General features: G+C 38.0%; 1 protein-coding gene across 2 annotated transcripts in view; it reads right to left on the reverse strand.

Annotated features, from left to right (window-relative positions):
- The window catches only part of LOC135225236 (amyloid protein-binding protein 2-like), a 277,676-nt gene that overhangs the window by 241,770 nt on the left and 10,190 nt on the right, over positions 1 to 25,716 (reverse strand). The window contains exon 1 of one of the 2 annotated variants that reach the window (XM_064264565.1): positions 5,763 to 6,021. The exons of the other annotated variant lie outside the window; for it this stretch is intronic. Within the exon in view, the coding sequence (XP_064120635.1) occupies positions 5,763 to 5,900 (138 nt within the window). The 5' untranslated portion in view covers positions 5,901 to 6,021. Of the gene's footprint in view, positions 1 to 5,762; positions 6,022 to 25,716 lie in introns of those variants that run through there. 2 annotated transcript variants of the gene reach the window in all.

Below are 25,716 nucleotides of genomic sequence, written 5' to 3' on the forward strand. Positions count from 1 at the left end.
CAGGTCTTCCATCCAGGAGGGAGCCGGGGCAGTTGCCGAAGCAACAGGGCCCGACTGCACCTGTCCGGAAAGACCTGAGCCTGTGACAGCAACACCAGCAGCAGGAACAACAGGAACAGGTCTGGGAACAGCAGGAACGGCAGGAACATCTGAAAGGGAAAGTGCAGGCCGATCTGAAATGGAAAGAGTAGCTGGAGCAGCAGCAGGTACGGCAGGCACGGCAGGTACCACGGGAGAGCCAGGCGTCCTGTCTGCAGTTACCGACATCCGTGGCACTGCGGCAGGTCCAGGGGGGTACTCTTTGGGCAGCGGAAGTCCGGGGTCGGCAAAGGAAAAAAATCCAGGTGGTGGTGGCACCGTCCTCCTTGGCACGGCAGCAATTGGTTTTGTATAGCCAGTGGGTGTCACCGACATTATATGGGGCGTATATACCAGATGTGGTGGCATCTCATACGCTGGTGTCGTTATTGTGGTGGTAGTTGTGGTCACCGCACATGAGTGACCACAGCCGACCCCGCCAACCGCTGGAGCAACCCCTGGATGCTGGGCACTCCCTGCAGTCCCAGCGACTCCCACACCTGTCCCAAGTCGTCCTTCGCTGATGGCACACCTGCGGAGACAATAGTCGGGTTAGTTGGAGGGGCTTCCCCGCGCCTGGGGGGCGAAACACCCCCCCAGAGAGGACGGAAGACCCCGAGTACAGCTGTACGTCCGGGTAGCGGGCGCCCCTCCTCCACACTCGACGGATCGAGCGAGGAAAAGGAAAACTCCGCTTACCCCCCCGCAGGGGAAGGCGCGAAACGTGGGGGCTGGCCGGGAGGCAGGAAAGAGGACGAAGTGTCCGTCACCAAAGGAGTCACTGGACTTTCCGATGACTTCTTGGCCGGCCTAAGTCTCTTCCTGCCCTCGTACAGCACCCACTGCGCCTCGGACCAATTCATACAAACCACACATGGTTCGTTGCGGGAGCACTCTCGCCCCCTACAACGAGAACAAACCTCGTGGGGGTCCACCTCAACAAATGACCTGAACCCTCCACATTTACGCCCCTCCAGCCCGGGACACACTCTACGGGCGACTGGAGGGCGCGGTGAAATTTCCATCTCTTCCAATTCACTCATTGCAAGAATAATAGAATTGAGAAAAGTACTTACAATCACTCCTGAATATACAGAAAGAGAAAACAAATACTCAAGGTTGAAGCAACGACAAAGCGGGCAAGAGCGATGGCGAACACGTCCTTCCACACACGGCCGAAAGCAAAAGTGATTTTGTTACCTCCCAGCGCGACGATCGGACAAGCAGTTAACTACCGTTCTCCCCTTGTTCGAAGCTTACGACCGTTCCAGCTGCCGCTAGCTACTTCCTATTGTTAAAGGACCGAGGGTTTGTATTACGTATCGGAACAAATGGCGGTTAGCGTTTTCAGTCATTTGTAAGCACAGGTTTAGAATCTTGAGATTCCTTCTCTCGATTCAGCTGGAAGACGTAGGTTGCATTCATTGCCTACCTTCGTCTTCAACGTCACATAGTGTTGTTTCTCCTTAAGCTGAGATTCAACGTCTATGAGATTTTCTTGCCATCAGGGACCTCGGTCTTTTGAAGGCAATTGACTTTCGCCTTTTGAGCTTATGCATTAAGAGAATCATCGCCGCGCCGTCCGGCATCGGTGACTAACAAATATTTTATTTGTTTGGTCTCTCAGCATAACTTTAAAGGGTGCGAAGGTCACGTGACTTACCCGGATGCTTGGACAACTTGCCTCTACTGATTCCGAACCAGTCAGTCGGCAGCTGTCAGAGCGCCCAAGTCAGTTACGAACTATGCTATGGACTTAGTTCGGTTGTTCCAGAGCAATCATTACTTCGTCTTAATAGCTTGTCAGTATGAGTACTGTACATAACCAAAAGTCAAGAAGAGGGATAGGTCAATACGACTATTCCCTTCTGTTTCGTCTTAGGTAACTGCATGACTTCTCTTGAGAAGTCAAGCACAAAGGGATGGGGATTTGTGACGCTCGATTTCGTACCGATCTTCGTAGCGAAGACTCAGAACCCTTCGGTAACTGACGATTGGTTCGAGTCCTTCACAATACCCTCCCTAATGGACGTCACCGCCTCCGATACGAAGGCTATTGCTGCTTTGTCCTGTGAAGGTGCGACGGAGCTGTCTGAAGAAACTCGACACCCAGGATGAGTGTGGACGCCTCTTCATCATTCTCTCGCGTTCCGCAAGAACTTCTCCGTGTGCAGTAATGAAGGCAGGCGCCTCCTTCTACCTTCAGGATATATGCCACAGTTCCTTGGATCTTTTTCCTTGGGAACCGTGGTGGTTGCTCAACACGTTGTGTAGTTACCCAGACCCTCGCAGGCTCGAGAACAGCATCGAGTCCTGGTGTGACCGTAAGAATGGATGAGGAATGAGAGTGTGAACTGGCTCCTCCTTCTTCATCTTTTTCCTTCCCTCTACCTTTGGGTAGAGGGACACGGTCGTCACCCCTGCTGGGTAAGGACGAGATGCAGGTGAGTACTCAATAGAGCACCATCCTATCCCTTTCAGTAGGGATAGGAGTAAATATCCACCACTTCCTCAAACAAGGGGAGGAGAATGGATGCCAAATTGAGACAAACCCATCATTTTATGATTGTCTCTTGCAAACAGGAACAAGTTCTTGCTTGCTGGTACGAAGAGATACGCTTGCCTCTCTCTTAGTACTTGGCCCAGAGGTCTGACCATTGATCCTGCGGTGCACACCCCCCGATCAATCGGACAGAGGTTTGGATCCCTCCCTTGCTCTTACGACCAGGGAGGCACTCCAGGGTTGGACGAACACCAGTCTGTTCACCAAAAAGACTCAGATTCCTCCCACAAGAAGTGAGTCTTTCCTATGTTAAAGGACCGAGGGTTTGTATTACGTATCGGAACAAAATGACAATTTGTCGAAAATTGCATTTTTCCTAACTATACAAACCTGAGGTCCTTTACATATAGTCCACCTCATGCCACCCCCTCACTCTGCAACTTTTTTGCATGGGCCTAAAGCAAAAGTGATTCTTCACCTCTCGGGCGCGCGGTGCGCGCGCACGATCGGACAAGCAGTTAACTACCGTTCTCCCCTTGTTCGAAGCTTACATTTTTATGGTTTTTTTTTTTCAGTAGGCCTAGTCAAGCACGTTCTAAATTGCAAATAGGGTAAAACATCACCGACTACCAACACTTATCACGCTGGACAGGTCTTATTCACTCGATATTTAATGGTGAAACAAGAATACAATTACAACTCTAAGCATACCATTCAAAAGATTGAAGTTTCGTCAACATAATGTCTATATGAAAACCCATACGAACTAAAATAAGCATGTGACGCTCTTCGTAAAATATGTTTTCAAGGCAGTTTTGAAATCCAATATGGCGGCTACCGTGTGGATGGCAGGTTCTGGTCAGTGACGGACAACATCTTTCCCAGCCTTCCCAGCACTCCACAATAAAACAACATTTTGTTGCCTATTAGTGAAAGTATGAAACTTGTTATTCCCGGGGTCATGGTTTGAACTGAATTCATTTTTACCTTGTAATCAGTGGTTTTTATCCTTACTGCCATCACAACTGAAACTCCACAGTGCTTATTTGATTGTTATTATACACATTTTGGTCTCGATTCACTCCACATTGCACTTTAAACAAATTGCTGTTCCTGGTTCCTAAGCGCACGCCACAAACAGTTACGAACAGCAGACGACGACACTGTAAAGTTTTATTCCCTAAATTGTTTACTTTACTCGTTATTTAGTTCAACTTTACTTTGTTATTTAAAAATGTTTATTTAATTCATGTCTATTATCGCTTATTTGCAACCAAATTACACCGAAAAATTACAGATATTTCTAAAGTAGATACAATCCAATGTTTCTAACCTTGTCGTACATCTGCTGCCAAAAACCATAGAGGACCAGACTACGGATAAGTGGATTTTTTTTTTTTTTTTTGCTAGCACTTTTCATTGGTTTAAGTCTATATTAGTATTTTGATTTTCTTTAATAACTGTATGCCAGAAATAAATGTAACCTTTAATGTTTGCATGCTAAGAATGGCAAAAGAGAGAGAGAGAAAGGGAAGGCGGAGGAACGAAGAAGAAAAGGGATGGCGGTGGAGGGGGGGGGGGGGGGGGAGAGGGAGGTAGGTGGAGCTTTATACGCGTGTTCGTATCCATTTCTGCATAATGGAGTTTTGTCTCTTGGTACAAGGACAAGTGTCGTATTCTTTACGATTAGTGATTCACGATACCCTTATAAATACGGCACTGGGTGTAATGCACTATAGCAAAATCTTGTTCTGTTACGAGTGTCGTTACAGAAATAGGTATTGTCCGCCCAAAAACGTGCTTGCACTGTCTCTGAAAAACCCATAGTAGGTATGCTGCTTAGTTGTCAATCAAGTTTTATAAACCAAGTATTTTTTACAAGCTAGCTATGAATTTGTATTTTTCTCCAGTCAAAACATATGCCCCTCAATGCTAACTTTCCTCTTTAACGACTTTCTGGTCATTGCAAAATTCGGCCCCATAATTTCTTATGGTGCGAAAACAGACAGAGCCCAGGGACCCGAAAACGATTGCGTCACTACGGTGCGGTAATCCAGCAGTAAACTCTTCATATATCCAAAAAGTAAATAATAAAAGATATATATGCGCATTACGATATACATATTACATGAATAGCTGATAACAATCTGCATGAATAACTGGTAAACTGTTCTGCAAGACAGTTGAGTATAGCAATTATTTACAATAGGTACGAAAGTCAGATGTTGTGACGTACATAATACAAACTTAAAAGAACGTTCTAATTCAGAAAAATATTACTTAAATTTGAGTCAGAGTCGAGTTACTTTTTCAATGACGAATATTTTCAAATTAATCATCATAAATATGTAAAATATTGATGATTTACTACTTATTTAAAATTAGCTAGAGCACGCTTCTCGTCATCTACCAAAACAGCTGTTACTCCTGGCTTGTTTGTTGGTGAGAAAATCGTGTTTCGATTGTTGTGATGAAAGTGCTACGGCGTCTGTGGGTACAAGTGGTGTGCGGATTTATCACAGGAAATGGAAAGTTTGTGACACAAGCGACTCCGTAAACATCGAGATGGCGTCAATCTTCGAAACATTTTTAGTTGTAAGTAAAAATTTCTAAAGCGTTTTGGTGAGATTTCCACTGCCGTGGACGCCAATTTTCAGTACCCTCTGTTTCAATCTTGAAATTTGGCCTTAATTTCTAACTTTGGAGAAAATACTTACTTCGAAAGGAGAGTAGAGGTCTTTAGCTCCGTTTCTCACCAACAACAAGTCGCGACTGATGACCATCTCCGGTGTCAGGACGCGTTATAATGTACTTTTTCGGAGGGTTGCATGCATTGATCGTACATGGCCTGCTGCAGGCCATGCGGTGTTTTACCCTAAAGCGGTCCCGAACTCAAATAGGTAAATAACTGCAGGTTAATCTAAGTAAACTAGGCTAAGTTCTAGGCTACTACTACTAGATAGGCTATTAGGTACCTACTTAGGCTTAGCTAATCTATCAAGTGGTAGGTAGCCTACGACACCAACTTTCTGCTAGAAAACACAAGATGCGGCTGCACGAAACAAGTGTAAATACCTACTGTTTGCAATTAGCTACTAATAGCCTAGTGTCACATAAAATTAGAGTGAAAAAAGGTAGGCTCCCTTGGTTACGAAAACAATCAAAAAGTCAAATTCCTCACCTCATGAAGGACATCAAATTGTACTGAAGGGGGAAAAACTTTTAATTCACTCAAACTATTTTTATAGTATTCCACCACCTTATTGAGTGCCGCGTTGTAAAGGGTTCCTGGGAACCATTTGAGCATAGAAGCTGCCATAGTTCTTCTTTGTCATTGGTTTGTTCCTCACAGCTGATCAATGTAAACAATAAGCTACCATCTTGTTCGAACTACTTTTGACCGAGACTTCACGAACCTTCAAGTCCCACCCCCTATGACACAAAAATCCACCAAGTATTATCTGATTATTTTAGAATTAAATTCTAGAAGCGAAATAGAAAATACAAATTTATGGAATTTTCCTGAATAAAATTCAATAACAACTGAAATGTGTGACTAGCAATGCATGCATAACATATCTGTTGAATGTTCGGAAATTTCGAAACGGGTTCGTTGGAAGCCCTCTATCTCGTTCAATAGCTATACTATATCGCGCATTGATTACCTAGAATACATTTATTTATTTTCAGTGAACGCAACGCAGATGGGTATAATTACGAATTATTATCGAATCAAATGAAAATTTCATATTAAATACCGATAAATTTTTATCGAAATAGAACTCAGACGTGAAAATATGACATCTTTACTCAAAGATGTTCGAACTTGTTTATTCGAGGTGTTTTGGAATTTACGCCATCTACCGAAAATATTTTCTAAAATGGAATCCAGAGAAAAAAAAAAAAGACAGTTTTCTTGCTCTTTAAATGTAGATCCACTATACAAGATCTTTGTAGCACACAACAATATGCACCTGGGTTTTTGTAAATATTGGCCGTAAACTCAACCAGTTGCAAGAATATGTGCATTAATTCTTCCCAGCGGGAATTTCGAAGAGGAAAAATCAATTAGCTATGATAAGCTTTTCCTCTCTATGTCTATGGTTATACTCAGTGTTAGAAAACACCATTCAAATGATTGCACAGCCAAAATTCAGTAATAAAACCCTGCATATCAGAAAACTGACAAATTGAAAGCCTTTTGGTATTAACGATCCTTCTAGTAACCTAGTTGCTGTGTTGTCTTGTGTATGTTTAGAATCAGGTAATAAAAGTGAATGTGACAGCAAATGACGTTGATTAAAGATATTTAGTCTTTCAAACAGAAAATGAAACGTTCTTGTCCTTGATTGCTATGATAGTGAAGGTTTGAAATAAAATATGAAAATAATCATTGTATTTCTTTTCTCGGTGTATTAATTATAGTAATTAAATCTAATAATTTTATTGAATTTAGTTGACGGCAACCTACCCAAAGCGATGGATATGTACATTATTTCTCTAACCATCATTCATCTGTTAAATGATCTGATCTTAATAGTATGTTCCTCAGAGCCTGAAAAATGTGACAGAGTATTTGGACAAAAAATGTAACTATCCATACCTACTATTGGTAAAAAGATATGTTATCCAATTTACTTTTGAGACAATTTTGGCGATTCAGCGCTTACTGGGTTGTCATTTATAGGGGGCGGGGGGTGGGAGCAACTGCCCCCAACACTCAAGTTGTCACCCCCCAAGCCTCAACCGGCGCCCCTCACGTTCCAAGCCCCAAGAAGTAACAGCAGCCGGTTTCCCATTATTCCTACCAAAATTCAAATGTGTCTCCACATTAAGTTATATATATCTATCTATCTATATATCTGTCTGTCTGTCTATCTATCTGTCTACTAGCTACCATGATGAGGGTAGTGGGAGTAACTAATTTTTTGCTGAAATACCTTACTCATTTGGCTTCAAAAAGCACACACTATGGAGGAGTTATGGAGTTCCATTTGACAACGTCTGTGAGAGAGAGAGAGAGATGAGAGAGCGAGGAGAGAGACGAGACGAGAGAGAGAGAGAGAGAGAGAGAGATGAGAGAGAGAGAGGGTATAATTGCTGTATGGATAGTTAACGACTGTATTGGCTGTTAGTGAGTTCTGGCTGGGTTGTGCTGGTAGAGAACAGAGTTCTGAGTTTTTTTTGAGTCAGTCTTTGGTGAGAGCTGCTGACAGTATGTTGACAGCAGTTATTGGAGGAATTGAGTCAGTGAGTTTTGTGTTATTGATTTGGTTTATTGATTTGTTGTGAGTTTGATATTGGTTGGTTAGGAGTTGTTGTGCTGTGAGGTTTTTGTTGGGTTGTATGTGAGTTCCTTGTTGGATTATATATGTGGGTTGTTGAGGGTTGTTGTTGTTGTTAGTGGGTGTGTGTGTTGCTTTTTTTGTGTTGTTGTTTTTTTGTTGGTAATTGTTTGTGCATTGGTCTTTTGTTGTGTTGTTGAGTTTTTGTTGTTATGTGTGAAGTTGTGGTTGTGTTCCTTGGTTGTTTTCTGTGTTAAGGTTGTGGTTGTGTTTCTTGGTTGTTGTTGAGTTGTGTCTTTGGGTGTTGTGTTGAGTTGTGGTTGTGTTCCTTTTTTGTTGTTGTGGTCCTTGTTGTTGAATTGTTGGTTGTAGTCCTTGGTTGTTGTGTTGTTGTTGTTATTGGGTTGTGGTCCTTGGTTGTTGTTGTTGTTGGTATCTCTTGTGACCTCGACCAGTGGACAGCACAGGATAGCCCGGAGTATCTGGAGAGTTGGTAAGTACGTGTGTTTTGTGTTGTTTTTGTTTTGTTTTTTGTAGCTATAGGTCAATTGTCTGCATGTATTTTGTTGTGTAAGAAGAAAAGTGTGACTGGGGGGTGGGTTGGGTAGCAGGGGTGATTAGGTTAATGTGGGGAGGGTTTTGCAACTTGTTTTTCCTAGCTTGTGATCCCGCCACAACACACAAAAAAAGTTGATTAGGCGAGCTTTAACGCCCCCCAACAAAAATCTGAAATGACGCCCCTGAGCTCTTAGGAAGGAGTTCAAAACCGATAATAATTTGTTTACCTTATTACAATGAACTTTGCCATCTCCCTATATTACTGCAAGAATTTAACATAACCGTTGATTTTAAATATGATAATTGTATCAGTTTTTTCATATAAAGAAAAGACCTAAAGAAAGTGACGTGGCGTTAGGATGTGTGTATTGTATTCCATGTACGTGCTGTGATACAGTGTACCTATATAGGATAGACTGGGAAATTGGTGCACAAGGATTCACAGCATTGATATAACCAATCTAGTGCTTTTTTATTTCAAGTGAGCGACGAAGGTCATGTAATAAACTGGAAAGATGCGAAGACTGTATAATTCTAGCGACATTTAGAAAGACCAATAAGAGAATCGTGTTTTACTGATAAAATTAATAACATGAACCTCAGCCCTATATTTTATAAGTTGGTTTTATTATGAAAAATGAGATATTTAAAAAACGAGCAGTTAAAAGTATTTTCCCTCGTAAAACGACATATAGTAATTAATCTTCATAACAGCGGGCTGTTTGATGTATTACCTAATTTGTAAAATACTAGCAATTGGATAGTCGGTCTTTACTCTTGTTTATGTATATAGTATATGTATATATATATATATATATATATATATATATATAAACCAGACAAATGTAGTATTACAGTATTGCACTTTTTCTCCTCTCTGTTACTGATCAGATCTTGAAATAAAGACGAAAAAAAACTCAGGGTTTATATGATCTTTCCTTTCACCTTATCCAGCATGAATTTCTAATAGTATTATATGGACCTTTGTGGTATTGGATGAATATATATATATATATATATATATATATATATATATATATATATATATATATATATATATAGTGTGTGTGTGTGTGTGTGTGTGTGCGCGCGTGCGTGCGTGTGTGTGTGTGTATTTGTCCAGAAACTCGTGGTTCAATTTAGAATACTTGTAAATTCGTAAAATAAACAAGAGAGAATTAATCAGTTAAAAAGGATAAATCTTGAAGTGTCTAGTTTTTGTTCTTCTGAAGATTTATTTATTATTTGTTTATCAAGCATTTTTCACGATTTCTGAAACTTAAAAAATGTCTTCTTTTTCAGAACTGCTATGCACCTATGGCTTACAAGAGAAGGTTAATTGCATATTTTGGTTGGCTGAGCTGTCCAAAGAAGAATTTCATAACCCAACACAATAAAGAAGCCCCAACCAGGAATTGCAAAACCACAATGGATGAAGAATCTTAAGGAAAATGTTCTGTTATTGACAAACTAGTCCGTTAGACCATGTGCTGATGAAAGAACTGTAGTATCTGCAGAACAGTCCTTTGGAATAAGTCGAGAAAGAGTCTAAGACGAGAATCTTTGGAGATGAGGCTTTCAAAATCTACTGTGCATAAGATTCTGCGGAAAAAAAATAAAAATGAAAGCTTACAGAATCACAATTCATCAAATGGCATTAGAAGAGGATTATCACACACGATTACTTCAATGTCATCAGTTCAATGAAAGAATTGATACTGATTATGAATTTTAAATAGATGTGCAATTCCTGTGTGGTATTTCTTTATTAAAATGGGTATTTATAAACCTTCTTGGGATAGGGACAGTGCATTGTAGCTCAGCCAACCAAAGATTACAATTTACTTTCGTTGCTAGTGAAGCCATGGGCGAACAGCAATTCTGAAAAAATAAGTCATTTTAAGCTTCCGAAATTGTGGAAAATGTTTGATGAAATAAATAATAGATGAAAATTTCCGAAGAACAGAAAAAGCTAGGCATATCAAGCTTTCTATCTATTTTTACAGATAAAGAAATAGAAGCTCATGCATTTTAAATTGCACCTTGCCTTTATCGACACCCTGTTTATACTTGCATACATACATACATACACACACACACACATATATATATTATATATATAAGTGTTTACATAATAAAAATATGGAATGTTAGTCCATATATATAAAAGACTAAAACTAAAGAGGTCAACCAGATTGCTTGCAGGAATGTGATCAGACTAGAGACGCTGAGACTATACAATAAAAGTAGGCTAAGATAACATGCCGTCACCTGTAGTCAGTTCAATTGTTTATAAACATAGTCCAAGCTCCCTGCTTGAGACAACTACCGCGACCTATAATTCAAACGGCCTACGTGATCTGTAGCGGTCTCATTTTGATTGTGTGTTCGTATGTAACTATGTCATCTGATAGTATGTTCATATGTTCGAGCTACTATCGCTTCCTTCATAACTTGTAACAGAGATGGTAGACGAGCAGAACAGAGTTAGCTATCGTCATTAGAAGACCTGTATCTCTTTACCTAAGCTTTATCATGCAGAGAGAACAGAAGTAGCCATCATCATTGGCAGAAGCGATCAAGCTATCGTTATTAGAAGACTTGTACAATCATACCTGATCTTCACCATGTAAACTAAGAAGAATATATATTTTTATATCTTCGTGTTTTCACAAGAACCTCCTCACCGAATCATAATGAGTTTAACACATCGTCGTCAGAAACAAGAAGATAATCCTGACTTCGTAAGTGATCTACAAACCCAAGACACTCCATTGAAGATGGAAGTGCAATACCAAACCGACTTAGCGTAAGATATCGCAAGTCTAACATTACCTATAGGGCGCCTTATTATACAAGGCAACAGCACTAAAAGTGGTGGCAAGCGTACCAGAAGGACTCTACAACTTCTCCGAAGATAAAACAGAATAATAAATCATGAAGTCAACGACGACGGAAGCAGCAGATTCTTCAAGCAACCTAGTATCATCGTTTAGTGAGAGACTTCAGAAAACAAGAGATTCTTCAAGCAACTTAGTATCATCGTTTAGTGAATAACTTCAAGAAACAAAACCGACGTGTCTTTTTCCTACGGCAACGCAAGCTTCGTCTCTCATTAGAATCATTCAAGAAAACATCGTTAGTGAGCGTTTCCGGCACTTCAAGAAACAAACCGAACGCGTCTGCAGCATCGGATCTTTCAAGGGGCTCGAATCATTGAAACAGCGCGCACGGGGGAAACTGAAGCCAAACCATGTCATCCGCTAAATAGAGAAGGAGGACCAAGGCCGTGTGTCGTTATCGGAACACCGTGACTTCCCACAAAAGCAAGCTAAGTACAATTTTTTATTCATTTGGAGATAACTTTGAGTGTTTCCTTTGCAGGTCGAATTTCGTTATTCTGTGGCTGAAGTTACGAGACATTCTTAATCTTACTTTTTACAGAAATTATCTACATCATTGAGATTTCGCTACTGCAAGTTTTTTATCTTTGAGTGTCTGTTTCCAGAATTTCTACTGAAATACTCATAATCATATATACTATGTTAATTTTATCATTTTGGGTGATTATTAATCCCTTACGTAACAAATCATATTAAACAGTGAATATGCGTTTACGCAGTGGACGTCTGTATCTATACAGATGCATGGATAGGGTCGTTAAGCACCGTAGTGATTAGAAAACACACAAAAACAAGTGGAACACCCGTACAAATCTATATAAATTAGAGGTAACACTATTTCGGGTCATGACAATAAATGCTCCTTTGCAAAGTCCCGATCGCAGTTTTAGCCATGAGTTTTTGAGTTATATAAAAATATCGAACCCAATGACTCAACTTAACTTTAAAAATATGCTGGATTGCAAGGAATAACATGTCTGTAAAAAACTTTCATCAGGCTAAATGCGCTGACCAGGATCCCTCACTATTTCAAATTTTAGCAAAGAATGAAGTACAAACAGTTAATATTGAATGCAGTAGTGATAACTTGTCTTAATAGTAATCGCTCAGTTCCTAATAGTTCGTCATTCATTGCTTTATACATAACCAGCAACATAATGCTAAAAACACACAATACGTTGCCGATGGTAATAAAGAGAAGGATCCTAATTATTACAAAAAGAAATAGAAACAGTAGCCCGTTCAGAATCAAACAAGCAAACTCGGTGACGTGTCACCTAGTCAGCGGTCAAGGTCAGTCAAAACTGCCGAAGTGTTCAAAGCATAGCAAATTCCACACAATAAGCGACTCTAGCAGAGTGGGAAAAGCGATGTTGGATCATACATCCCAAATACCTTTTTAAAATTAAAAGGAATTTCCCTATGCATTACACGACAGTATCAAGTAATCAGAGCAGGTTCTAGTAATTTTAATACATTAAGCTATTATAAATACTGGTGGATTAAGCCCAACTGTACGCGCCGTAAAAAAAAACAATTCGAATATCTTGTATTATTCCTTCCGTACACGTAATATCCTGTTATTTACGGACTCACCATCTGTTGTTCGAACTTCCCTAATGAGAAGTCCGGATAAGCGAGCGCTTACAGATACCTCTATAGTTATAAAAAACATTGATCTGTATGTAGTGTAATTGTAAGATCCATCTAGGGGTATACAAAATATTATCTTACATCCTGCAAAATAAGGCGTGTTTATCAAAGGAAAATCCTATAAACCTTCAACATATTAAAATCAGTTTGAACAAAAAAAAAAGAGACAATTAATCAAATAATAACTTATATAAGGAACTATACATTTGTCTCATAAATCGTAACATTGTTCAAATGACCCAACAGAATTCTCCACAACCGCAGTCGTAGTTTGCACGAAAATCTCGAGAAGCATGCACCCTCGAATGTCTTGGTGCGTGTAAAAAGACTTTGCTGGGAAATGAAATTTTAATCCTTCCCGACATCTGAAATATAACGATTTCCGCGAACACGGTTGACTAGCAGCAACAAGTTAAATCTAGTGATCCACAAACGTATACATATCGTGGATACGGAAGTTATAAATATCGCATTTTTTATTTGTTGCTAATTTTAATCCCGCACAACCAGTTCGTGGATGAAATCTCTCTGATAATCTATCTAAAGTAATATCCGTAAAGTCATTCAAGCAGAGGTGATTCAGCAGAAATTTTTTTTTTATCTTTTACCTGAATACCAGGAAGTTTTCTCCACTAGCGAGTGATCTCTGGGGGAAAAAAAAACGGATGTAATTTAACACAAAATACGGTCTAAGGACAAGCATAAAGCTATATACGTACCTTCGTATAGACTCTCAATGCAATTTCAAAATAGAGATAAAGACGAAGTTGAAAATGTAGTAATAGGAGTCATTAGGAAATCAAATAGCCCTTATAATTTTCCCTCAAACGTCATGCCATAAAAGATCGGACTTGGCGTATCTGCGTAGATTTCTGTCGCTTAAACAAGGAAACGACTCCCGATAGTTTCCAGTGCGATGTACCGACGACATCTTATCTCTGTTAGGTTAGAATAAATTTTTTTTTCACCAACTTGGACTTACTTAAAAGCTTTTACCAGATACCATTACCTAAGTGATTGTACCTCATACACCGTTTTAGTTTTCAGCACACGGGGGACATTATCAATTTTTACGTATGCCTCCGGCTTACGTTGCACCCCAATTACAATATAGTGTTTGGAGACTTTTAGGGGATACCCTACATGCCTATATGGATGATCTTGTAATCTTTTCTAATACCTTAGAAGTACATTCACATAAACTAGAAGCTAGTGCTACAGAGACAAAGACAAATAATCTCAGAGTAAAATATCTAAATGTGAGTTTTAAAACCAAACATGTTTATCTAGGTTTTTATGTGTCTAGTCAAGGTCTTAAAGTAGTCCATGGTAAGGTGTCGGCTATCCATAAATTCCGGTACCTATTAACGTAAAAGGGAGATACAGCACTTTTGCGCTGTAGTGGGTATTACAATCGTATGAAATATATAACTCTTCAATCACGACAGCTCCTTTAAACAGATCTTACGAAGAAGAGCGTAGATTTATTATGGTCTAAAAAGCATCAACAGGCGTTCGATATCTTAAAAGCGGAATAATGCAGCTCACCTAACTTAAAAATCCCTGATTTAAATAAGGAATTTTTTTTTATTGCAACAGACGCCTCAGACCAAGGGGTAAGAGGGGTACTACTTCAGTAATATGATAAACAGGCTTCTTTCCTATAGCTTTTTATTCACGTAAACTAAAGCCCTCTGAAAGTAAATATGCAGTAATAGGCAAGTAAGGGCTAGGTATCGTTAAACTCACTAGTACATTTCAAGTTCATAATCTACAGCTATCCTGTTAAAGTCTTCACTGAGCATAAGTCACTTACCGAGTTTTTCAAAGGCTTTAATCACAGTCCAAAAGGAACTCGGTGACAATGATCATTCAGGTCTTTGGAGCCAAGATAAGATATCTACCTGGGAAAGCAATTATCATAGCTGACGCATTATCCCGCATCCTGCACCATACTGCAAAGAACCATTAATTAGACTAAAAGATATAGAAACATCCGTGCCTATTGTTAAAACCGTATCTAAACAAGAAAATTCCTTAACCCAAGAGATCGCGAGCATTGCATATCTGGGTCGGAGGCGCAGAACTGTTACAAACTGAACAAAGCAAGAGTCAGCAGCAATAAGCAAAATAATAAACACTTCGAAAGAAAACAGGGTCCGCAGCAGCTAAGCAAAAACAATAAAAACACTTCGAACGAAAACAGGTCAGCGGCTAAGCAAACAATAAACACTTCGAGCAGAAACCCTAAAGCAAAAGTATATTTAAAGTATGTGTATCAGAATAATGTAATCAAATTTAATATTAAGGGTAGGCTCCACTTTGGAGGGGTCCCCGATTGTAAAAAATCGTAAAAAATATTTGCCAAAAATACACTAATCAAGAACAGGCTAATGAAATTATCAGGCATTATTAGCACTATAATAACGCATATTCTCTGTGAGTTTTATCATCCTACAGGGAAAATTAATGATTTTATTAAAAAAAATGTGAAAAAATGCAAAAATTCCGGGCCCTCGTACTGAAGGTTATTTGGTGATTGGTGAGAAACTACAGTCTTGAATAGAAATTCGGTGTGACAGAATGTTGGTATATCCACCTGGAACATGCACAAAAAAAATTATCAAAATAGAACAGTAAATAAGCACGTACCAACAAAAAAAAGAGCAACAACTTCAGGTAAGTTCAGCGAAAAGCCCCGGCGAATCGCAGGCTATACCTAGGAAGAAATATTCAGGAAAAATTCAAATCTCGATTTAGGGACAAAACTTTTGAGAGTTTGTAGTTATTATGTCACTTGATAGCCTAAAACATATAAAAATTATATTATTTATGACAATCAAAGAAAACCCACCTCAAAAAAAAAAAAAAAAAAAAAAGAGTGGGGGTGGTTTTTTCTTTGATTGTCCTAAATAATATAATTTTTAGATGTTTTAGGCTATCAAGTGACATATTAACTACAAACTCTCAAAAGGTTTTGTCCCTAAATAGAGATTTGAATTTTTCGTGAATATTTCTTCCTAGGTATAGCCTGCGATTTCGCCGGGGCTTTCGCTGAACTTACCTGAAGTTGTTGCTCTTTTTTTTGTTGGTACGTGCTTATTTACTGTTCTATTTTGATAATTTTTTTTGTGCATGTTCCAGGTGGATATACCAACATTCTGTCACACCGAATTTCTATTCAAGACTGTAGTTTCTCACCAATCACCAAATAACCTTCAGTACGAGGGGCCCCGGAATTTTTGCATTTTTTCACATTTTTTTTAATAAAATCATTAATTTTCCCTGTAGGATGATAAAACTCACAGAGAATATGCGTTATTATAGTGCTAATAATGCCTGATAATTTCATTAGCCTGTCTTGATTAGTGTATTTTTGGCAAATATTTTTTTACGATCGGCACCCCCCAAAGTGGAGCCTACCCTTATATGTAGGTCCGTGACGAGGAAAACCCGAAGAACACAGCAGATGACTAACGACCAGGTAGTAGTAATAATCTCTTTCATACCAATCGTCATAAACTGGTTGCATTCCGTCATCCAGGTTTCCCTACTATGTCACAGAAAGCCAAATCACTGTTTTACTGGCCTATAATGCCTTACAGATATAAAAAGCACATAACTGATGTAACACGTGTCATGAAAACAAGGGACACACTAAGACACTGTCAGTTAAGGGCCTATCCTGTGCCAAATCAATCCTTGAAAGAATATACGTAGAATATTAACAGAATTACGAGTCTGACAGAGGAATAAACACTTCTTAGTGTTAATAGTTCCTTGACACGTTATATAGAAGTAATAGCACTAAAACAAACACCGCAATTGAGTGCATTAGGAATATTTATGAGTGCTAAATCAGTAAACATGGAATTCAACACATGATAATGTGACTCGGGTGGTGTAAATCAATAATAATCTCCATAACGCGTTGTGTGAATTCCTATCCATTAAGAAAACCAATAATATATTTTATCACCAGAGTCAATCGGTTTGGTAGAATAAGAGGTAAATAGGAAAGTGTCAATGTCTTACGAGTTACAACTCGTGATATTGGATCTGAAACTGGATTATAGCGGTTCTCGCGGTTTTAAATACCTTTATCATTTATATCTTGTATCTATAGAATTGATGCCGCAAGTAGCCTTATAACGGTACGCTGCTAGAACACTTTTCCACATATTCAAGTCAACCATTAATTTATCAAAAATATATATATAAAAAAAACAAAAATATATAAAAAATAAATAAATAAAAAATAAAATAAAAATATGGATACAAGTGGAGTCAATATAACTACACTCCGTAAGAAGTCGGAAGGTTACAAATTATAATAAAAAAGGAAGGTCAACGATAAAATCAATAAGCAAAATAAGTAACCATAGGTTAATTAAATATCCAAATATATATGCGTTAAAGATTGAACTCTAACTTAACGCTTTAGTAATGACAAATAAGCTAAAAGTTCAAACACATATCCAAAACCTACTGACATATTGTCTGTCCGGTGTTTATATTCGTAGTCAATGAAAAAAAAATAATAATAATAAATAAATAAATAAATAAAATAAAATAAAAGAGATTTTAAAGTTAGGAAGTCTAGAAGTGAAAATGTTATCTATGGAATAATCCTATATGAATCTATACAGGGCTAATAATATATATAGAATTTGTATGGAAACCTTTCCATTAGTTTGAATAAGGAATATTTAATTTAACATAATTACAATTATGCAGATTCCAACATGAAACTAATATATTGTTCAATTTTGGTACTGTTTTTTTTTCAGACATTCTTCTCATGTGGGTCGAGTATTAAAAAAAAAAAAAAAAAAATTATCCTAAAGTCGTATCTCTTACAGCAAGTAACGTAACTCTTAAGCTGGTGACGACGTCATCAGTTCTAGAAGGTCTGTCGCGTTGCCGTATCAGCATTGATTCTTTAACCTCAAATATCTGCTTGCACAGGCTTCATCTCGTGCTTGCAAAGCAGATTGACTGGAGAAAGGAATGCTTTAGCCCGAACTTCTCATGGGCAAGGCAGACGTGTCTATCCGTATGCGCAATAACAAAATAAGCAAATAGAATTTCTATAACAAACAAAATGAATTAATTTTTTCTGAACCTCATAGACATTTAGAAGTATCAAGATATGTATATGAAATATTACTTGCAACATTAGCCTATTACAATTCAAGTAAAACATTCAGGGGAAAAAGTCACATTTCTTGAAAAACCCAAAGTTATTTAGAAATTAGTTACTAGTGGGTTTTTTCGTTGCATCTCCTACCTATAAATAAAATTTTAAAAATTAGCCTCAGAGGATGCGCGCAGAGAAAATTGAATATGAAACTTGTTAGGGCACATAGGATCAGATTTTATCACAACTTAATTTCAGTTAGCATAGAGAAATACACAATCATGATTAATATTCTCTTTGACTCTTATGTTGCCTGGCAATCTTACAAATAGCTTCGTTTTCCACTTCTTTGTCTAGTAATTTACTACCAGTAATATCGAATTTTCTTTGGGATTCGTATTGATATCTGTTTATTTGTTATAATTATGGATATTTACAGTCACCATAGACCTGGATAGGTTCACTCATTGTTAATGCCATGGATAAAAAAGTTTGTACAGCGGACTCTTTTGAATTCCAAAATATCAGCGAATTCATGTGGGTTAAGTCTGGTCTAAATGGCTCTCTCCCCTCCCCTGTATTTGGATGTCGTTCTGAATCTACTTTGCCCTTGTGACAAGTATAATTTCACTTGCAGGCTGATTAATGGAACCTGTTACAGTATCCTGCAGTTACGGAGAGTTTCACAATCGAAACTTCATAAAAACCGTTCGTCGCTGCGGACGACGGCAGTCGAGTAACACCCGCCTACAATGTGAAAGGAATAAGCACCATCATGGACTTCTTCGACCGACACCGTATCTCGTCGTTAATCTCGTTTTAATGCGGAACGCTCCGCGACTGTCGGAAATCGACTACGAAAGGGACATACTTCCGACAATTACGACCCGAAGGATATTCAACTCTACTTTGCTGGCGAAGGACTCGTGCTGGGATGATTTATCATCGCGAACGTAATCGTGTAGCTTAGGACGCAGAGAATAAGTATGAGCGCAAAATAGAACGTGGACCCGCCCAGGCAAATTTTCCCCTTGTTTTAACCCTGTGAAATTGGCCGTTTCATTTGGCTATAGGTGGTTGTCTGGAACTGTGTAATGGACGAAAAGTTGTTCGAAAGCTAGTTAAATGTGAAGTAGTATAACCTCGGTCATGTATCCTATATATATAAATGATCATAAATAACAGAATCGAAATATATTTTTGCGTGTACCACTAGGAATCTATATATAAATGATCATAAATAACGGAATCGAAATATATCTTTGCGTGTACGCAATAGGAATCTATTTAAAGTGCACATATATTAATCATAATTAATATGAATCCATATACATATGTATAAACAAATCAGGTAGCCTATAATCAATCTGTTACCTTTTATCTTACCAATATTTGCAGTTATATATGAATTAGTATATAGATTAATGAATCAGATATATAACAGTTAGCATAAATATCAACGAATCAATCAGCATAAACATTAATAATGTTAGCAATTCATATGATTTTTTATCAGTTAAAATATGATTTTTATCATGTTAATCTTCATTCTATGCAATTGTCAGAGTACATTAGTATTTTCTGTCTAGGCATATGTATCTTAATGAGGTGAAGTGAAAAACTGTATCATTATATATCACGTGATCACTATTATTTACCAATATCATTGTTTTATATTTTATTACTTGAATCAATTCATGTACACCATGAATTTTTATTTACTTATATATATATATATATTCACATAGTGTCTGTATCACACTCCTATAAGTCAAATGCAAGTCAAGTTTGAGTAATATTCAGTAGTTGGTTTTGGTAGCTGACCGAGCTAATGTAAGTGTTTACATAATAAAAATATGGAATGTTAGTCCATTAATATAAACTAAAACTAAAGAGGTCAACCAGATTGCTTGCAGGAATGTGATCAGACTAGAGACACTAAGATGACGTATACAATAAAAGTAGGCTAAGATAACATGCCGTCACCTGTAGTCATTCAATTGTTTATAAACATTAGTCCAAGCTCCCTGCTTGAGACAACTACCGCGACCTATAATTCAAACGGCCTACGTGATCTGTAGCGTGTCTCATTTTGATTGTGTGTTCGTATGTAACTATGTCATCTGATAGTATGTTCATATGTTCGAGCTACTATCTGCTTCCTTCATAACTTGTAACAGAGATGGTAGACGAGCAGAACAGAGTTAGCTATCGTCATTAGAAGACCTGTATCTCTTTACCTAAGCTTTATCATGTAGAGAGAACAGAAGTAGCCATCATCATTGGCAGAAGCGATCAAGCTATCGTTATTAGAAGACTTGTACAATCATACCTGATCTTCACCATGTAAACTAAGAAGAATATATATATTTTTTACTTCGTGTTTTCTACAAGAACCTCCTCACCGAATCATAATGAGTTTAACACATCGTCGTCAGAAACAAGAAGATAATCCTGACTTCGTAAGTGATCTACAAACCCCAAGACACTCCATTGAAGATGGAAGTGCAATACCAACCGACTTAGCGTAAGATTATCGCAAGTCTAACATTACCTCATAGGCGCCTTATTATACAAGGCAACAGCCCTAAAATATATATATATATATATATCTATATATGAATCATAGATATTTTCTTTGTATATGTATGTTTAATATGTTTTGTGAATAAGTTTTTATTTACCAAAGGTTTGAATGTGGTCAATTGCCGCCCTGCATTGTCCTTTAATTAAGTCTTGTCCCTGTGTCTGAGCAGCTGTACTTAATCTTTTTGTAAACCTCTTTAATTGTACCCACGTTTATGCTTGTTTGGGAAGGTTACTCACTCTCCAGGTGTGTTGGATTCTAGGTACTAATCTCCTTATAATCCCTTACTGTCACTATACGACCCTTCCTAAAGGTGCGTCCACACGGTCGAACAGCGTCCGATGGACAACATTGTTACCAATTAACAATTGTCTGCCAGTCTTTGCCTTGTGAGCAGAGTAAAAAGAGTAGTATACAACCTCATCTAGTACCACTGTTTGTTCCCAGATCTACTTCCATTGTTTCAACGCTTATGACGTCATCCTGCTCCGCCTATGATATGAACAATGTTTGTCCGTCGGACATTGTTCGACCGTGTGGACGCACCTTAATAATCTCAGTTTCCCATGTATGCCAGTCGGTCTGCCAAGTAAAGGACGTGAGTCGAAAGATCTTGTAGCTACTCCAGTGTTTTATTTTCTTCGTGGCTCATAACCTTTATTTATATATAAAGGGTTGCGTGGACTGCCTATGTTGCAAATTCGAATCCAAATTTTTAGTCGGAACCTGGTATGCTATTTTACCTATAATTGCTAATGAGTAAGAAACTCCTTTAGTGAAGTGTTTTATCAAATTATGAACCTCTTAAGTATCCATCCCTTTTCAAATAATATCTTTTATATTACACAAGAACAATAACTGAAGAACGTTTTTTTAACCAGTGGCAATTACAGGAAAATGGCTCACCAGGTTCCGATTACAACTGGGACTGGTGTGTAACGCACAGGCAGTCTACCCGACTCGTTATATGAAGTACTTTATAACCATTGAAACAATCCCTATTAAATCTAGTCATGGTTTGGGTGAGTATGTGGTATGTAGAGAGCACAGCAGACATCTTGGAATGCGATCCTGTGGAATTTAATTTGGCAATTACCAAACTGAATCCCTTAGTCGCACCATGCATTTTTTAAAATAATAAAGTAAAAAATGAGCTGAAGTTTCTTCTGCGCGATCGAGTTTTCCGTACAGCGTATAATGCAGTATGAGCTGCGTCCACGAAACTTTCAGCCATGGCCCGGTGGTTGCCTGTCCTATAGCGTAACCAGACTATGACTTTTGCTATATTTAACATTAAATAATAAAAAAACTACTGAGGTTAGAGGGATGCAATTTGGTATATTTGATGATTGGAGGGTGGATGATCAACATACCAATTAGCAGCCCTCTAGCCTCAGTAGTTTTAAGGTTGAGGAGGACAGGAAAGTACGGAGAGACAAAATTGGGGAGAGAAAAAGTGTGGACGGACAGACAAAGCCATCTCAATCATTTTCTTTTGCAGAAAGTAGTATGTAGAAACCCCACCTTTACGATATAGTACATGCTTAATTTAATTTCAAAAGGATGGATACAGTTAAAGAGGAACCGACTTCCCTTAAATACCTGATCATACACACACATACACAAACACACAATATATATATATATATATATTATATATATACACATATATATATATATATATATATATATATATATATATATATATATATATATATAATATATATATATATATATATATATATATATATCTATATATATATATACACACATATATATATATATATATATACACATATATATATATATATATATATATATATTATATATATATATTAATATCATATATATATATATATATATATATATATATATATATATATATATATATATCAGTGGACCATTTCCCTTGAAAAGATAACTTCAGGAAAACTACTATATGCAACACAGCCATCACTATCACATGTCATTACTGGATTAAGGGTGAACCTTGGTTACGAAACTAAATGGGCTGTGTGTCTGTGAGAGAGAGAGATACAACTAGTTCTCATCGTATAGTCTTTGGTCCATGAAATATTAACCATGTAAGAAAACATGCCATTGGGATAAAAGTTAGACCTCGTGCTTATCGATTTTCTTCATGAGTACTATACGGAGAGTAATGTATGATGGAGTCGGTTTTAAATTAGACTCAGGCGCACAATCAATTATTATTCTCTCTTGCCTCTGGACAAAGGTCAACCATATATAGCTTAAGGGAGCAGTTATACCAAAGCTATTAGTTAGTTTTAGATTAGCGGTCGGCTAAGGATACACAAAATCTAATTGGAACTGACTGCCGCCATCATAGACAAATGATATCACGACCGCATGTTTCATAGCGTCACTTTCTTCGATCGGGGCGAGGAAGTTTAATGAACTGCTTATAAACAAGGTATAATAGAATGGGTCAGGTAGAGTCATTTGTGGGGGGTTGCAGCTTATCTCCCCAAGAGTCGCACCTCCTGGAGGACAGGTCAGGGCGAAGTCACTCAGAGACCGTTACTTTCAAATGTAGATCACAGGTCACTTCAGTCATCTATGCAGTGATTTAGTTTTAGTTTTACATTCTTCGAATACAACCATAGTTTTGATTTTTTTATATAATCTAAATTATTATTTAGATATTGCCAAACAGCTGGTTGTTATGCAAATAGAAAAAAGGAAGTATCCTTTTTCCGATTCCCTGTGATGAGGAAACAAGGCGGAAATGGGTTCATCGTTGTAAGAGAAAGTACAACTTCAACCCTGCTACTCATCGCATATGCATTAAACATTTTGAAGAAAGTGCATATAAAAGAGACCTGCAGCATAAATGTAACATAAATGTAACAGGTACGCAACGTATGAATGTGAGGAAAGCAGTGCAGCTTCTTTCGGAAAAATATCTAAAGCTTTAGATTTCATGGAAGTCAGGGACTTTTGAAGAGTATGTTCTGGGAAAGTACAATGGACTTTATAGAGCTTGCTCACTCCTGGTTTGATGTGTTCAATCCAAGGGTACCTTATGACAGAGAAAAACTCTAGGCATGCTTATGGCATAAAACATACATTGGAGAAAATGCACTCAAACCAGGCAATTGAGTATTATACGAATTGGCACGCCACATTGAAAATTGTGTATCCTTGCCTTTTAAAGTGATATATTGTTTTTTTTTTATTTGTCAGATATTGTACAAGACATTTCATATTCTCACATGGCGACAGGAAAGACTAGTAATTATTAAGAACTTGGTATTTCAATTGCCCTACTCTTGGTACCATCAAACTGTCTTTCCTGCCGTCCAGTCTTTAAAGATGGATAGTTTGCTAACTCCTCCTCCTTCCATATGCTTTACTCGAGCGAAAACGGCGACGAGGAGCCAGGCAGCCCGGCCGTCAGGCAGACTCAGAGAGAGAGACACAGAGAAGAGAGCAGAGACCTCAGTCACCTGGGAAGGTTCCTACAATTTTGATTCGTCCGACAAGCCTGTCTTAGGCTAAAGGCTTTTATTGGGATCTCTGGTCTACGTCACCCTCTTGTGAACATCTCCCAAAATCCATCTGCAACGCCTTTGTGCATGGTTCGACAATGGTGATTTAGCTCTCGGACTAGTAACTCTAGCTTATTCATAAATTCACCTTGTTAACACTTTGGATGGTGTTTGGTTTCGGTGTATCGGCCCTTTTATTTCCTTCCTGATACTAATGTAAACCTCAGTTGCTCAATTGTAAGGTAATTTTAAGTGGGTTATTATTCCTATGGGTATATTTTTCTACATAAATGACCATGACTTTTAGATACTAATCTTCCTGAATATTTCTTTACAGACAGCGAGCGAAGCAGAAACGAAGGAAACGCCCTGCGATCTACGTGAATTGCCTTGTTCTCCTACCAATTGTTTGTAACTACGGTACTACGTCATTTTAAAGGCTTATTTATGTAATAAATATCATATTTAATTACATTTTTCCTTCCAACCTTTATTTCAAACCACAGATTTTTATGGTGTTCTGCTTATGGCGCCCAACGTGGGGCAACACGAAGAAAGGTGCTTAATGATGGTGCAGATGATCCAGTAGAGAATTGACCACGACTGGGGCTCCCAATAGTCTCTCATATTTCTATTTGTAGGCCATTGATATTTTCCTTTCCAGGATATTAACATTTTTAATGAAATAAATATAATTTTTCTTTTCAGAAAATTAACATTTTATTGGTTTGCATTTGTTATACTTTTGTTATAATGGCTAACTTACAGGTACTGATCGGACAACGAAAAGTCATTCGGAGAAAAGTCACCGAACAATTCAATAGGTCTGACGCCTATTCTGCCCTTACACAAGAAGAAAAGTTAGCTATTAAAGGTCTTCTTGTTAATTATAGAAACAAGTTTGTCAGAGCTAGATGATCAAATCCTCTTGAAGAAATTACTGACATATCTGATGAAGCAGAGTTAGAGCCAGAAAATTAACAAGTTGCCAGGATTATCTAGACAAAATTGAGTATTGTCTACCATTACTTGAGATTTCAAGGAGTAAGAATGATTCTAATAATATTCCTGACGTGGCCCGCAGTTTACTGAAACAGCCAACAGCTCCTCTTCCTAAGTACTAGCAAAGAAGGAGAAGATTTCTTGAAATTTATAGCAGAGTTTGAGGCTACAACTAATGCATTTCAGTATCCAGACAGAGATTTACTTTTATTGCTGAAGCAACAGGATAGACGGTCGAGCAAAGACTTTATTAAGTTCTCTGGAAGCTGATAAACAGCGTTATGTAGATGCCAAAGAACTATTGATTTCCGCCTTTGCTTCTAAGGAGGTTTGTAAAAAACAATGCAATTAGGAAAATTACGGAGTTAAGTCTAAGAGAGGGTGATGATCCCTTCACATTTATTTCCATCCTCCGATCAGTATGAGTAGAGGAAAAGACCCCATATAGACTCACTTTTCTAGCCCCGCCCCCCGCCCCCACCCCCCCAACCCCCC

The sequence above is a fragment of the Macrobrachium nipponense genome, chromosome 13 (genome assembly GCF_015104395.2).
Source record: "Macrobrachium nipponense isolate FS-2020 chromosome 13, ASM1510439v2, whole genome shotgun sequence".
In the NCBI taxonomy this organism is placed as follows: domain Eukaryota; kingdom Metazoa; phylum Arthropoda; class Malacostraca; order Decapoda; family Palaemonidae; genus Macrobrachium; species Macrobrachium nipponense.